Here is a 14,409-nt window from a genome sequence, read left to right as displayed (position 1 = left end):
CTGAAATGATTTGCCATTTCCTTCTCTAGTAAGTTAAGGCAAACAGAGTTTAAGTCATTTGCCCAGGATCACAGTTAGTGTCTAAAGCTGATCTGAACTCAGGTCTTCCTGAATCTTGACCTAACATATCTATCCACTGAGGCACTCATCCACCCCTTATTTTCTTCATTATTGAATATTTAGTATGCTTTTATATATCACAAAGAAAATTATTGTCATGAGTACTAAAGAAATGAATATTCCCTTGAAATGAAAGATTGGACATTATATTATTCATACATTCAACATTACTCCTAGGAATATCAAAGAAATGATCTTTCAGTTGATATTTCTTAAGTTCCTTCTCTTTTCAAAGCTAAGAAGTAGTGTAATGCACTGAAAGATTCCTTACATCCAGGAAGAAGTTAGGTTTAAGTCCTACTTATAAAATCTACTAGGGTAAGATACTTTCTCTTTCAGTGCTTTAGACTTCGCTTTAATAGTCTACATTAACACCAACTATGGATCTAAATTAGCTTTTTCTCTGAAAAAAAAATCACAGATCTGGTAAAAATATTTTTAAAGTAAAAGGGACTTTTCAGAAAGTTCAGAAAGACAACTGAAACACATGGTTTATTGTGAAAATATTTATTGATCTTTTATTTTATATCAATTAGTTTTCTTCCACTTTCCAGTTTCCCATAGTGCCACATCTTATTACAAGGAATCTTCCTTTTATTTTCACTGAAAGAAACAAACAGGAATTGCCATTAGATTGCACACACCATGTTGAGTGCAATGGTACATTGGTTAAAAACCTTTGGTTTGGTGACTTAACTTGTGTCTAAATGAGATTTTGTGATTCATCACTTCCATTTAGCCACTGAAACTCCAGCTTAATCTAACTTATCAGTGAGACCGGATACAGTACCTTTCAACTTTTCAAAACACTGATCAGGAATCATTTACTTGGATAACAACCTGGAACTTATTTTGAGAATGAAGTTCCAGGACATTGGCATTCACATATTAATAATGACTTTAATGTCATGACCCCAATGCCATGTTTCAGAAAATAAATGATGATGCTTTTTATACTAGCCTACTACAAGCAAATACCAGAATTCTTGCATTTGAAAGTGTGCTTTTTTCCTTTTTTAAGAACAGTTGAGGGAAAAGAATCTATATTGTTGTTATAATCATAAGATGTTGAGCCCTAAACATAAAATTATTTTTGCTTTGTTTACTAAAATCCTAAATCTAAGTCTCAACAAAACATTCAGCTGACATTTGATTCTTAGAGGCCATAAGCAAGCTCTAAAAGGTACTATTAAGCTTTTCAAATAGACCCACTTGCCCAGTGGTCATCAGTTATATTGGTCATCTGAGAACTACTAGCAAGATCAAGTCTGGAGAAGGTCATCACAAAAAGAAAAATGCATAAAGTGATGGAGTTAAGCCACAGAATTTTATGAAGTGTTCTAAGGTGTAGAAGAATTGTAATATAGACCCCTGAGACTTCCAGAAAGAGTACCCAGGGTCATTAAATCATGGATCTTGAGGTCTATATTTTTTGAAGTTTTTTGTTTCTAGTCATCAATATCAAAAGTACTCCTAATTAGCATCCTTTATTCTCAAAACTCTCTTTTTCCCTTTTGTACTGATGTTGCAATTAGAAAAAGATAGTACTAACTCATTGAGAGCTAATCTTCTAGTAGATACCCTGGGGCACAAAAGAAAACAGACCCCCCAAAATGAAATTAGTTATTACAACTTTAATGAAAGGCAATGAGGGGATAATAAGGCTTGGGATAAGAAAAATCAGATTCAAATTACGTAGTTATATGAACATGGAGAAGTTGAGTACACTTAATTGAATCTTAGTCACCTCATCCAGGAAATGGGGACAATACAGGAATTATCCATTTTATATGATTGTTATGAAGAAAATGATTTCTAAATCTTCAAGATCAAGAGAACCATGAGGTATGAGTTAGTCTTTAAGTAAAAAAAGATAAATCATGAAAATAAGCATTGAGCTATATTGCCCAGAATCGAAAAGAAATCAGGATGGGTCTGACTAAAACTGCATTTTTTTTCTTTTTATTCTTCGAAGTTTTGGTTTGGTTTATTTATGTTTATGGTCATATATTTGAGGGGGAAATGTTGAGTTTATCATGCAGAAGATTTTTTTTAATTATAAGGGGGAGAAAGAAGAGGAATAGAAATTAGGTAGAGAGAAGACATTAACAATAGTGGTAACGAGCTAATATATAGGTGTAAAGTTTTCCAAGTGTTTTATATATAAAATTACACACATGCCCACACATATTTATGAGTCTGTCTATCTATCTATCTATCTATCTGTCAGTCTAATTTGATTTGGGGGACAGGGGTAGAGAAGATTGATGCTACTTGTTTAAAACTATTTCTAATATAAGGATCTCTCCTCAGTTGTGTAAATCCATGGGAAACAAACATTTTTTAAATGCTTAGTATTGAACCTGAACATGCAAAGTCTCCATCTGAGAAGGCTACCCCTTCCCCAAAATTTTCAGTAAGAAAAATGCTGACTGTAACAACTTTGTTTCATTCAAAGAACAATTATGATACTGAGCTACCACACTGAATGGAGAAGTCTTTTTAAATTGGCATTTAGTCCTCTAAAATTCCCTGTGACTAGAGAATCAGGGAAGTTGCAAAAGACAACAGAGGGAATGAGAGAGAAAACAGCAAATTTATTCACTTTGTTGGGTTTTTTTTTAACCCTTTACCATTCTCCCTCCTTGTCTAGATAACACTTTCTCTTTTTTGGAGTCAGGTTTATCTTCTTGAGTTCAAATATGGCCTCAGACACTAGTTTTTCAATCTATTGGCATGTCCTGGTTGCAACCACTCTTCCATTCTAAGGTCTTTCTTCACAGAACTTCAACAAATGTATGAAAATGCACATGAAATCATCGGGAAATGAATAGCTGATTTTAAAAGCATGGTTTAAGTGTTTAAGCAAGGCTATGTTCATGGATGCAAATTAGCTCATTTATTTTCTAGCTTAGATGATTAATAAAAGCCTCCCAAATAATCAGTCAGGTGCTATACAACATGGTGTCTTTTGATTAACAGTGTAATAACCACCTCAGGCTATACATTAAATGAGACAATACATTATAGAATTGTTCTGTTTCTGAATGGGAGTAGGGCTGTCAGAAGAAGATGAAGCCTATTTTTGTAATAGATTATAATACTATACATTCAAATAATAGCAATAGCAATGTTGTTCAACCATTTTTCAGTATTGTCTGACTCTTTGTAACCCCACTTGGAGTTTTCTTGGCACAGATGCTGGAGTATTTTTTTTTTTACATTTCCAAATCCAGCTCATTTTACAAAGGAGGAAACTAAGGCAAACAGGGTTAAGTTACTGGTCCAAGATCAAACAGAAAGTCAGTGTCCCATGACAATTTTGAAGTTTGGAAGATGAATCTTCCTGACTCCAGGTCCAGCACTCTATCCATTTGGTCACCTACCAAGCATTTATATAGCATTTAAGGTTTGCTAAGAGCTTTACAAAGAGTATCTGATTTAATCCTCACAACAATCCTAGTGGTTACAGACTTTTATTACGCTTTTGTAAATGATGAATTTGAGGCAAAGGATTAAGGATCACACCTCTGGAAAATATCTATGCAGGATGTGAACTCTGATCTTTTTGTTTCCATGCCCAGTGCTCTATCCACTGCACAACCTAGCTACATCACAAATATGCTTAATGATTCAATATTTCTTTTATATTCTCTTTACTGCCGCTATACTACCAGATTGAGACAAAATATTTGGTGATATTTGTGTTTAAATGCAGTCATTTCCACAAAATACACTCCACCCTTCAATACTTTGTTATATAAAGGAAGAAACCTTAATTCAATTTCCCTTTTGTTAATCAAAGAGGAGAGAGAAAGTATTTAAATGTAGCTCTCAAATACCTAAGGTCACTGAAATACCAAAATTAGACTCCAGTATCACTCTAGTTCTTTAGATTATTTCAATTTTCAGGACATTAAGGGCATTTCAGGACAGAATTCTTCTAAAAAGGCTTACAACTCAACAATAATATAAAATATCTCCAGAGCCTGAGCTTCCATAATTCAACTTAGTAACATATTTTAGAGCATATTCACCTTTTAGATAAGTCAATCTTACTGAAATTTTAAGTAATTACTTCTTTCGATCCCTCTGTATAAAACGGGTCTCCATGAACTTGGATGGGGAAATAAATGCATCTTTATTTCTTACTATTCTTTGGTTTCCTCTGTAATCTTGTATATTTTATTTTAGATATTTGAAAAATTATTCTGAGAAAGAATGCATAATCTTCACTAGATTGTCAAAGCAATGCATGACAGAAAAATCTTTGGTATAAATTAAAAGTATTAAACCTAATTTCCTTAAAGTTATTCATCTCCTATTTCTCTCCTTTAGGCTTACTCCTATGCCCTTTTACCTTTTTTCTCTTTTGTGTTTTTTTTTAACTGGATTATTGAATCTTGGCTAAGATAATATTCTACACCCCCATTGTGAAGCTATAGGTAACAAGGGAAGGTAATAAAAAAAATCCTTCTATTTTCTTACAGCAAACATCTTTGATCAGATCTCAGGGGGATTAAGCCTTATCAAAATTAAACTTACCCCAGAGAATCTAGGTAATGAGCTGATGGAAAGTGCAAAAATGACAAAGCACACTGTAAGAATTAAACCCAACAATATTTTGAAAGTTTAATAAAGCCTTGATAAAACTGAGCTTGCAGTAGTGAATACAAGAGTTTATAGTTTTTATAACCCAAATGAAGTTGTACATTTATGTAATTAGAGATTGCATGCCAGAAAATGCAATTAGTTGGATTCTAATTTAAATATGTACAATTTACAGTATAATTCAAGCATAGATTCCACAGTAGAGAACACAGACCTGCTGTGCAGTTAATCTGAACCTCCTTTATAATGTTAAACCCCCAGGCTGAGCAAAACTATAAGAGATGAGACAGTAGTAGTCTTACAAACAGAGCATGAGGCAGCTTTTGGACACTTTATATCATTCTTTCATAGCAAAGATGCATTGTTGCCCTCATTTTCTCTAAAAGAGTCAAATTGCCTCTCTAAGTGGCTATGTTACTACCAGAAGTGATTGGCTTATGTACTGGGACAAAGAAGTTCATTGTACTAGTTAATTGCCAACCTTCCTTAAGTTAAAAATTCAAACAGAATCATGTTCTGGTGGTTATTTTCATTACACTCATCAAAGAATATATTTTCATTTCATATCAGATGGTTAAGATATGAATTCACAAGTGATTTTTAAAGTTGAAGACACAAATTATCAAAATTATTTTATTTCATTTATTTATTTACAGCATTTGGATGAATCAAGTTGGAACATGTTCAATTTGATGGGTTCTGCAACATGAGAACTCTTTAAAAAGTAATATTTCCAGTAACTAACTCAAGAAGGATTATTCAATTCAGCAAACATTTTGTAGTGCAGAGGGTTTCTTTCCAGTGTGTATTATAATACTGAACACAAAATAAATGGGCCAAAGATCATTTTGAGGCAGGCTTCTTTTTATCACACACTCTTTCCCAAGTCCTAAGTCTCATAAAATCTGTCAAGTTTCAGTGCCCAGAAATTTATATTTTATTCAGTCCATAAAAATGCTTAAGGCCTCTGTGCTAAGGAAGGGTGCCATATACAAAGTAAACACAAGTTCCAAGAAATCACTTTGACAAGAGGCCTCCAGGTTGAACAATTCAGAACTAAGATGACTTGGTTGGGCTAGAGGTCAGAGAGAGCCAATAACTGGTGATGTGAGAGAAAAGGGCATCATTTATCTCTTAGCTATACTTGGTATAGTTGTGAACACAGTTCTGCTTCATAGTAATGAATTCACTGAGAATGACATGACTACCCAGGGCGTCTCTCACCCCCATTCCTAGAAAGCAAAGTGCTATATCACAAAAAGAGACAACAAGAACGAACAAGATTCACTCAGACAAATCCATTTGAAATAGAGAGATCTTGGAAATAAGTCAAATGTAAAAATGTACTTCAGACAGTTCCCTTCTGGAAATGATGTCTGTGGTTCATATAAGGCAACATTCACCAAAAAATAAAATACCACTATCCCCAACACACAAATAAATAATCTATCAATTTCCTTCAGCAAGTGAGTTAAAATGGAGGGCTTGGAATGGGCTCTGTACATGTTGGATATTCAATGTTGACTAATTACTAAACCATACCTTCCTTTTGATATTATCCTCTTTTTAAACTTTTTGATTTGATCCTCTTTTGATTTTTTTGGGGGGTGTTATCTTGATTTTTTACTTCAAGATTTAATAAAGGCTTGTTGACTGGCTCATCATGAACTTTTAATCACCTTACTCCAGCAAGATTCATAATGTCTTGAAACTTTACTCTTAAGTAAATAAATTACATTTGGGATAATCAGACACTTGCATAAGGGGAGATGCCACTGTAAGACGGAGAACTAATGATGTCTCAATCAGTAGGAAATTTGCCTATTCTGATGTTTCAGTCTTAATGCTATGAGTTACTACTCTCATAATTTACTAGTGAGTAAATATTTATGAGAGAGAGAGGGAGAGAATGAAAGAGAGATATTATCAGAGCTTGGAATTTCTTTCATTGAAACAAGATGGGGAAGGCCTTTTTTATTTTGTCACCTCTAAAATTTTGCCTGGGAGCCTTGAAAGATCAAGGAGTATCACACAGCTGGGCCTCTATTTATTAATGAGTGGCTCTCAAACTTTTTGGTCTCAGAATCCCTTAATATTCTTGAAAATTACTGAGAACATCTCTCCAGAAAGTTTTTTTTTTTGCTTTTGTGAGTTCTAACTATAAATATTTACCATTTTAGAAATTAAAACTAAAGTTTTAGTATTATTATGAAAATAGTTTTGTACTGTAGGTCCAACAGAAAGGGTCTTGATGACCTCCAAACTTTGAGAACCACAGTTTTAAATTATTCAAAATAGAATTTACCTAATTAAATTTAGCCCAAACAACTACCCTACTGCTACAGGAAGCACACAATAGACCCACAGAAAAAAAAACAACCAATTAATATGCCATATAACTATTGAGAACAGAACCCAGAGTGAGGATGACCTGAGTCTAAATACAATCTCACACTCTTACCAGCTTTGTGACCCTCAGCAAGTTATTTAACCATTTGTATCTTTAGTTTCCTTATCTGTAAAATGAGGGAGCTGAATCTGATGATTTCTACCAAGGTTGCTTCCAGCTCTAAATTTATGATACAATGATCCTTAAGAAGTTACTGAGTCAGAGTATACACACACACTCCTATAATAAAGAAAACAAAAAGTAAGGTAAATCACTGCTTTTTCAACCCCTTTCATCATTGATTGCTGCTTAGGAGAAAAGGTCTTTAAGAGACAGTGTATGTATATAATGGTTGGCTCTTCAAATTGCTGACTTTTTCATTCATTCAAAATCACCGTCTCTAGTATTCCACTGATCAGTAACAGCATTTTCTTTTTAACTTTTCAAAAATGTTAGAAATTGGGATCAGAAAAATTCAGTTGGCTAAGGCTCAGTTCATGTGCCAACTCCAAGTACTTCATGATTCTGCTAGCAATAGCTATAGCAATAGCCTCATTCTTCTTCCTCCTCCAATGAATATGTATATACTTATTTGTTTAAATGTTTACATTCTCCCCTATAGTATGTAAGAGCCCGAGGAGGGGCAGAGAATGTCTTTGTTTTATCTTTATAGTCATAGTGCCTATCAGAGTGCCCTGTATGTGCTAGGTAGGTGCTTAAGGAAATGCATGCTGGATCAGACTAATTAGAGTAGGGAGCCTAATGGAGCCAAAAGCTTGCTAACACTGTTCTGAAGGTATTCCTATTCCATTGGATTTCTGTTTTTTTCTACAACCCATGCATTTCTTCTATACACCAAGTTCCCTTCCAAGTTAATGGAATCAAAACATGGAAAAAGTTATTAAAAGTGAGGTAAGAAATGAGGGTAATAAAATCAGAGAGGAATAGAATAAAACTTGAAATCAATTTAGACACATTTGTTATAGATAGATATTTTTCATAGGTCACTGTTAAATGGTCATCTTGTTTAAAGATAATTTCTTGGTTTTAAAAGTGACAAAACTCCACAAACAACATTCATTGGGTCCAGTTGATTCAGGCTGAAATAGAAAGCATTCATCAGTGAACTTGTAATCAGATTCTGGTATATTCAAAGTAACTTGACTCCTAATTATAACCATAATGATTCAGCATTTATTCATATGCTAGGTCCTATATGAAGCTATTTGAGATTGTAAGTCTTTTGATATTTTTAGAAAACATAATTATTTAAACCTTCTCAAGAGTTTAAGAAAGAGGCTTAACCATTCCAGGAAAGGGACCAAATTCTGCAGATCTCAAATCAAGCAATATTTCCCAATTTTAGCATTTTCATATCATTTGTTAAAAAATCAGACACTTTATACAGTGATATTACTGCATATTTGTATCTTGTATTTAAAAAGTTAACTTTATAAGTGTTATCATTTGCACAGCCCTAAAATAGTACAAACTTAGTGAAAGCTTCTTATAAAGTATAAGTGAAAGCCTCCCATGATCCTAAGTGACAGATAAACTGAAACAAACATTAAATCAAATTTTAAAATGACAAATAATTTAAGGCTCAAGGAATTGGTTAATAAATTTGTAATGCCAATAGCCTTAGCATTCTAATAAAGTAAACATGCAGTAGGAATATTGTTTTGAACAAAACAATACAATCTCTATTGGAAAAATATATATACATGTATATATGTGCATAGGTACACATACATATATGTATATATATATTAACTTAAAGTTATAGTGTGCCCTGAAAGTTATCTACTCATTTTTGTCTATTATACACTTTAGAAATATAGGGGAGGATAACACCTCCTTAAATATTTTTCAGAATATACAATATAAATATAGTAAGAATCATGCCATAAAACTAAATGTGAAATTTGCACATTATTGCATGCTTGGTGTGATACTACATGCCAGTTAATAATAGCAGGTCCATTTTAACTTTCCCTTACTACAATTTCTATTCTCTGCATAGTCAGCATTACTTGAGAGGAGCAATGTTGCTGTGGATGCATGGAATACACAGGGAAACAACACCTTTTTCACAGTCTGTCCTATGGAGAGGCTTACTTTGTGAGACAAAATTTGGACTACTACTAACTTCAACTTTAAATAATACCTAAAAGTCTGCTCTTGTTATGTGAACCGGTCAGAGTTCATTTTTCTTAATTTGGCTGGAAGGTTCCCTTCCATTCTGGCTGTACCTCCTGACATCTTTTGAAGCTTTGGTGGCAAATCAGCCACTGACTGGCTCATGGGATCAGACAACATCTTTGTAGTTTTAGATACCAGTTTTTCTTCTGAATTGCCAGGAACTGAGCTTATTCGTTGAAGTTTCATGGGTAAGTCTCCCAAACTGTAGGCCTTTTCTGAAGTTGTAGAACTCATTCTTAGAAGTTTTTTGGGAAAGTCTTCTCTTCCAGTAATTTTCTGCAACTTTGATGGGAGTTTGGTACTAATGTCATCTATTCCATCTAGACATTCAACAGAATTATGCCTTTCTTTAGTATTAGTTATGGCTGGTGCTATTAAAGGGGAGGACATGAGAAGCATTTCCTCCTGTTCTTTCACACTGTAAGGAGGGGTGGGGACCTCAAAGGTTGCATGGAACTGAGAGTAATCAACTTTAAAAAATCCTTCTTCTAAGGAAATAACAGGGAAAAAGCGATGGCCCCAAAGAACTTCATCTTCAGTATATGAAGTCCGAGCTTGACAAGTCATCCCTGCAAGCAGAAAGAAAGCAAAAAACTTGCTAAATGATAGATAATTAAAAGCACACATTAAACCAGCATGAGCCAATAATTCTAATTTACATTATTGTAAATTACTTACAAATGTGATTTTTAGGACTGAATAAATTTATCATATGCTTGTGTATCTGGATTCTTGCTATTATCTTACCTTTCTGTAAGCAAAATGATAATTATGATATATATGAATTAAATCTAACTCCATAAAGTAGTTATCTTCTACCACTGAAAGACACCCACTGCCTACTTAGTTGCCAGATCCAACTAATGCTGATTTTAAAAGCTAATTAGCATTTGGGAATACTAGACTCCATTAATAATGCAAAATTGTGGCCAACAAAAGAAAAGTGTCAACCATTCTAGAATACATACATATGATTATGGTAAAAGAAACAACTGTGAAGATGTGGCAGTATTATTAAAATTAACCTGTGGGAAAATGGAAGTTAAAACATGTGTATATGTTTAGATATGTATACATATCTAAACATATTCATATACATACATATGTGTGTGAATACATTTGACTTTTAGAGGCTTAATCCCAATCCATAAATTACTTCATAAAAAGACAAATATCTTGTACAAGATGTAAGGCATGAAATGCAACCAAAGTATATCTATATTCATTCTCTAGGATTCTATATAAAGAAAGAAAATGGAAATTCAATGTTTTAGACATCATTCAGCATATACTATGCCAGTTCATCAAAAGTCCTCTTCTGTTTATTTTTCCCTTTCTTTATTTAGAATATTTTCTCATGGTTACATGATTCCATTATCGTGATTCATGATCTCCCCTTTCCCACCTTACCTCTTCCCTTCTACTTAATCCAATAAGCAGTTCCACTGGGTTATGCATGTATCATTGTACAAAACCTATTTCTGTTCTATTCATATATGCAGTAGCGCAATCCTTTAACATCAAAACCCCAATCATATCCCTATCACATTATGTGATCCACAACATATTTTTTCCAATGCATTTCTGTTTCCACAGTTCTTTCTCTTGATGTGGATAGCATTCTTTCTCACAAAGTTCTCTTCTGTTTAAAGGGAATTAATTATGTTAATGATGCTAGAGGCAGAGAGAGCATGGATTAATAATATTCCAAAGAAATACCTAAATTCACACCGAGAGATTTTTATCTTCTCCTCTACCAAGCAACTACAACAGCAAAACTATCTTGTAACACTAGTGGATGACACTGGACAATTTCTAATTCTTTGACCCTTCTGGAAGGGGTAGAGCTGAATCTCACAGAAGCTTTGTCTTATGTCTAGTTTGCTTTCTTCCTCTTGCTGATATGGGACTAGATATTTAATCAATCATACCTTATCATAACAATTAACTTGATTTTATCCTATGGGCAATATTGCCCTTAAATCTTGTGGCAAGTAATCATGCTGTCTGACAGATTTACAGTCTAGGGAAATGGAGACTGCAAAGAAGCCCCCAGAAAACAAGGCAACCACTGAATCCCCTTCTATGTGATCTCTCCCTTTAACTTTCCCTACTAATAGAATTGCTATGATTATTGTTTGTAACAATTAAAAGAGTGGATGTCTTAAACTGTAATATTTAAAAGAGTGTGAACCATAAACTGTAATAGTTAAAATAGGTGAGGTTGTAAACTGTAGTGATTAAAATAGTGGTAGACTTAAATTGTAGTAGATATAAGAGTGGATGAGTAAATTTTACCACAGAAAATATGTTTCACTACAGTGTCTTGTTTTAAAATTAAATATAAGGTGGTCGCCAGGGAAATATTCCAGGTTTTATAGAGATTTAATTAATTACAATGAGGAATTAAAGAAAGAGAGAAAGAGTAAGAAAGGAATAAGTATAAAGGGCCTTAAGTCAACATGGCCTAGACCTGAGTTTTTAGAGAGAGATCAGTCAGTCCTTAATCACTTACCACAAGATCTGTCTAAGCAAGAATATAGACACCAGTTCTGCCAGCCATCCTTCACCAGAGAGAGATTCTTCTGACTGTCCTCAAGAGCCTCTCCCAAGAGACTCCTTAGAGGCTGTTCTTTCAGAGCCTCCTCCTTAGAGCACTCTCCTTCTAAGAGCCTCCTTAGAGACTATTTTTCTTCAATTAAGACTGTCCTTTTCTTATATAGGGGGTTTTCTCCTATGTCACCTCCCCTAAGTTCTTCCATCTACCAATCATAGTAGACGTTTTCCAAAGGACAGCCCATTCTGAATTCACACCTGAGTAGACTAATCCTTTTAGTAATCCACACCTGAGTAGGCTAGAATCTCTGTGTAAGTTTTTTCATCTTTGCTCCTTGTAAGTTCACAAGTTGCCTGACCTTTATAGGTACTTAACACCCCTTTGTATTAATTCTAAAAATAGGCATGGCTTAAGTATGGGTTTAAATATTTTTCATTGTTCAGCAAGGACTTTTCTCCCCTAAAGCAGGCTTAAGTCCAGTGGAGTAGAGGTCTTCACATTTTTGATCTAAGTAGAGTTCTCACTGTCTAAATGGGGAATGGACCCAATGAAAAATACCCCAATGGAGAATTTTTTAACATTCACAAGTCTGAGAAATTTTAAGATTCACATGTTCTCTCCTCAATATAGGAGAAATAATATGAGAACAAATACTTATAGGGTTAACATGCATATATCCAAAGAAAATTATTCTTACAACAATAGTTCAGAGTTCCAATTTAAGTAAATTCCTAACATTCAAAAAGATTTTTGATTCTTTACTTCCTCACTCCACAGAGCAATTTACTCTGAACCTGGAATCCTTTACTATTGGTCTGATTCATAGCTCATCTCACTTGCTATTTTATATGTATCCCAGGATATGTGACTATCAAGTCTCAACCAATCAAAATTCACCTTTCATTTCATGTCCCAAAGCTCTATTGTCCCTTCAAACTGAAGAGTTTCTGTACACATTGTGATGAGATTATAGGAAACTACTTTAATATCTACTTTATTCAGTTGAATAATTCAAATCCATCTCTTCATGGTTGTATCAACTGAGGTATATTAAGATATTATAGACATGCATTTTATATAGGCATTAATCAGTAGTACAAAGGCACTAAGAGGTTGCTAAAATAATTGAGATAACACACACATACAAAACACAATTAATTTATTAACAAGCACAATTTCTTTAAAAAAAAACAACACTCACCTAGGAATCAAGGCTCAACTATAAGTTAATTCATTGTATGACCTCGAGCAAGTCATTTGCCCAAAATCTATACTAGATTGTCTCCTTATCTATAAAATTTCACTTGTGGTTTTACTTCATGAGATTATTGTAAGGAAGATGATTTATATAATTCAGAGCATTATATAGATTACTTCATTATTAGTATTGTTTACATATATTCTGCTTGAATATTTGAATTGAGAATAATTTATATCATGGGATATAACCCAACTATGACTCCTTGTATAACTGAGACAAATTTTTTCCTTCTTTTGAGATGAACCTGTTTCTAATTATATTCTGACCCAGATGAGTACAAGTTGACATATCGAAATTGCCATTAGGGATATATTTAGTACAATTTAAATAATTTTTAATAAAAAAGAACAAAGAAAATTTTAATGTTTCTGAAATGTTTAATGTTTCTTAATATAAACACTAGGGTATTGAATTAATTTTGATTCATGGAATTAAAAAAATAGGGAAAATAGAAGGGATATAACAGTCATTTTCTATCTTCATCTTCCATTTTCTTGTCCTTATAGAGACCACTCTCCTGCCTTTACCATGTTCCTTTACTCACTTCTTCCAAATTACAATATCCCCGGCTTTAAGTTTTTGTATTAACTTCAACCTTCCTTGAGTACATCAGTTATAACTCTCCATCTGAACCCTAATGAAACTAGTGATGGAGGTGGAATTAGGGGTGAAACAAGTAAGAAGTAAACAAAAGTGTATGTAGCTGTTTTGTTTTCTTGGAGGATTCTCTTGGCAGAAGTTTGTGAAATCTGAAGGAGAACATATAAGTGAGTTATATGTGTGTGTGATAGAAGGAGGACTTCAATGATTCCTTTACAAAAAGGTACAAAGAGAAATCATAATGGTATCCACTAAATGGAAAAGCTAGATTAATACTAGGAGTTCAGACCTGGATCTAAATGCAATTTTATATATCATTTAGTATAAAATATTCAATTAAAGATGAGATAATTGAGACTTTAAGAACTTAAGGTATTTATTAAAGGTTTTATGAAAGACATACTAGATATTTTCCCAAATATATTTGTTTAATATAAAGATAAACTTTGCCATTAGTTTCAAAATAAAAAGAACTTTATTGTGAAGTGGCAAGTTCCCTGTCATAGGAGTTCAGTAAATTGAGGAAAATTACCACTTGAAAAGGATTGCTGGAATTGGAATTCTTCCTAGCTGTAATGAATAGATGGCTGACATGATCCTTAGGATCCTTTTTGTCTTGGAGAGTCTGTAATTCTAGTCCTAAATATAGAATCAGACATGTTTTAAAAA

The 14,409-nt window shown here is 33.4% G+C and overlaps 1 protein-coding gene across 3 annotated transcripts in view; it reads right to left on the bottom strand.

The window, feature by feature from the left end:
* Positions 1 to 610: 610 nt before the first annotated feature.
* KCNJ3 (potassium inwardly rectifying channel subfamily J member 3) overlaps positions 611 to 14,409 on the bottom strand; it is a 261,183-nt gene continuing 247,384 nt past the window's right edge. For 2 of the 3 annotated variants that reach the window (XM_001365699.4, XM_056793878.1), the window contains one exon: positions 4,728 to 9,891. In XM_001365699.4, the coding sequence (XP_001365736.1) occupies positions 9,305 to 9,891 (587 nt within the window). In that variant the 3' untranslated portion in view covers positions 4,728 to 9,304. Of the gene's footprint in view, positions 724 to 4,727; positions 9,892 to 14,409 lie in introns of those variants that run through there. The other variant, XM_007494181.3, reaches the window with a different exon arrangement.

Source organism: Monodelphis domestica, chromosome 4, assembly GCF_027887165.1.
Source record: "Monodelphis domestica isolate mMonDom1 chromosome 4, mMonDom1.pri, whole genome shotgun sequence".
NCBI lineage: Eukaryota > Metazoa > Chordata > Mammalia > Didelphimorphia > Didelphidae > Monodelphis > Monodelphis domestica.
The sequence above is the reverse complement of the archived record's forward strand: the minus strand, read 5'-3'. Positions and strand labels throughout refer to the sequence as shown.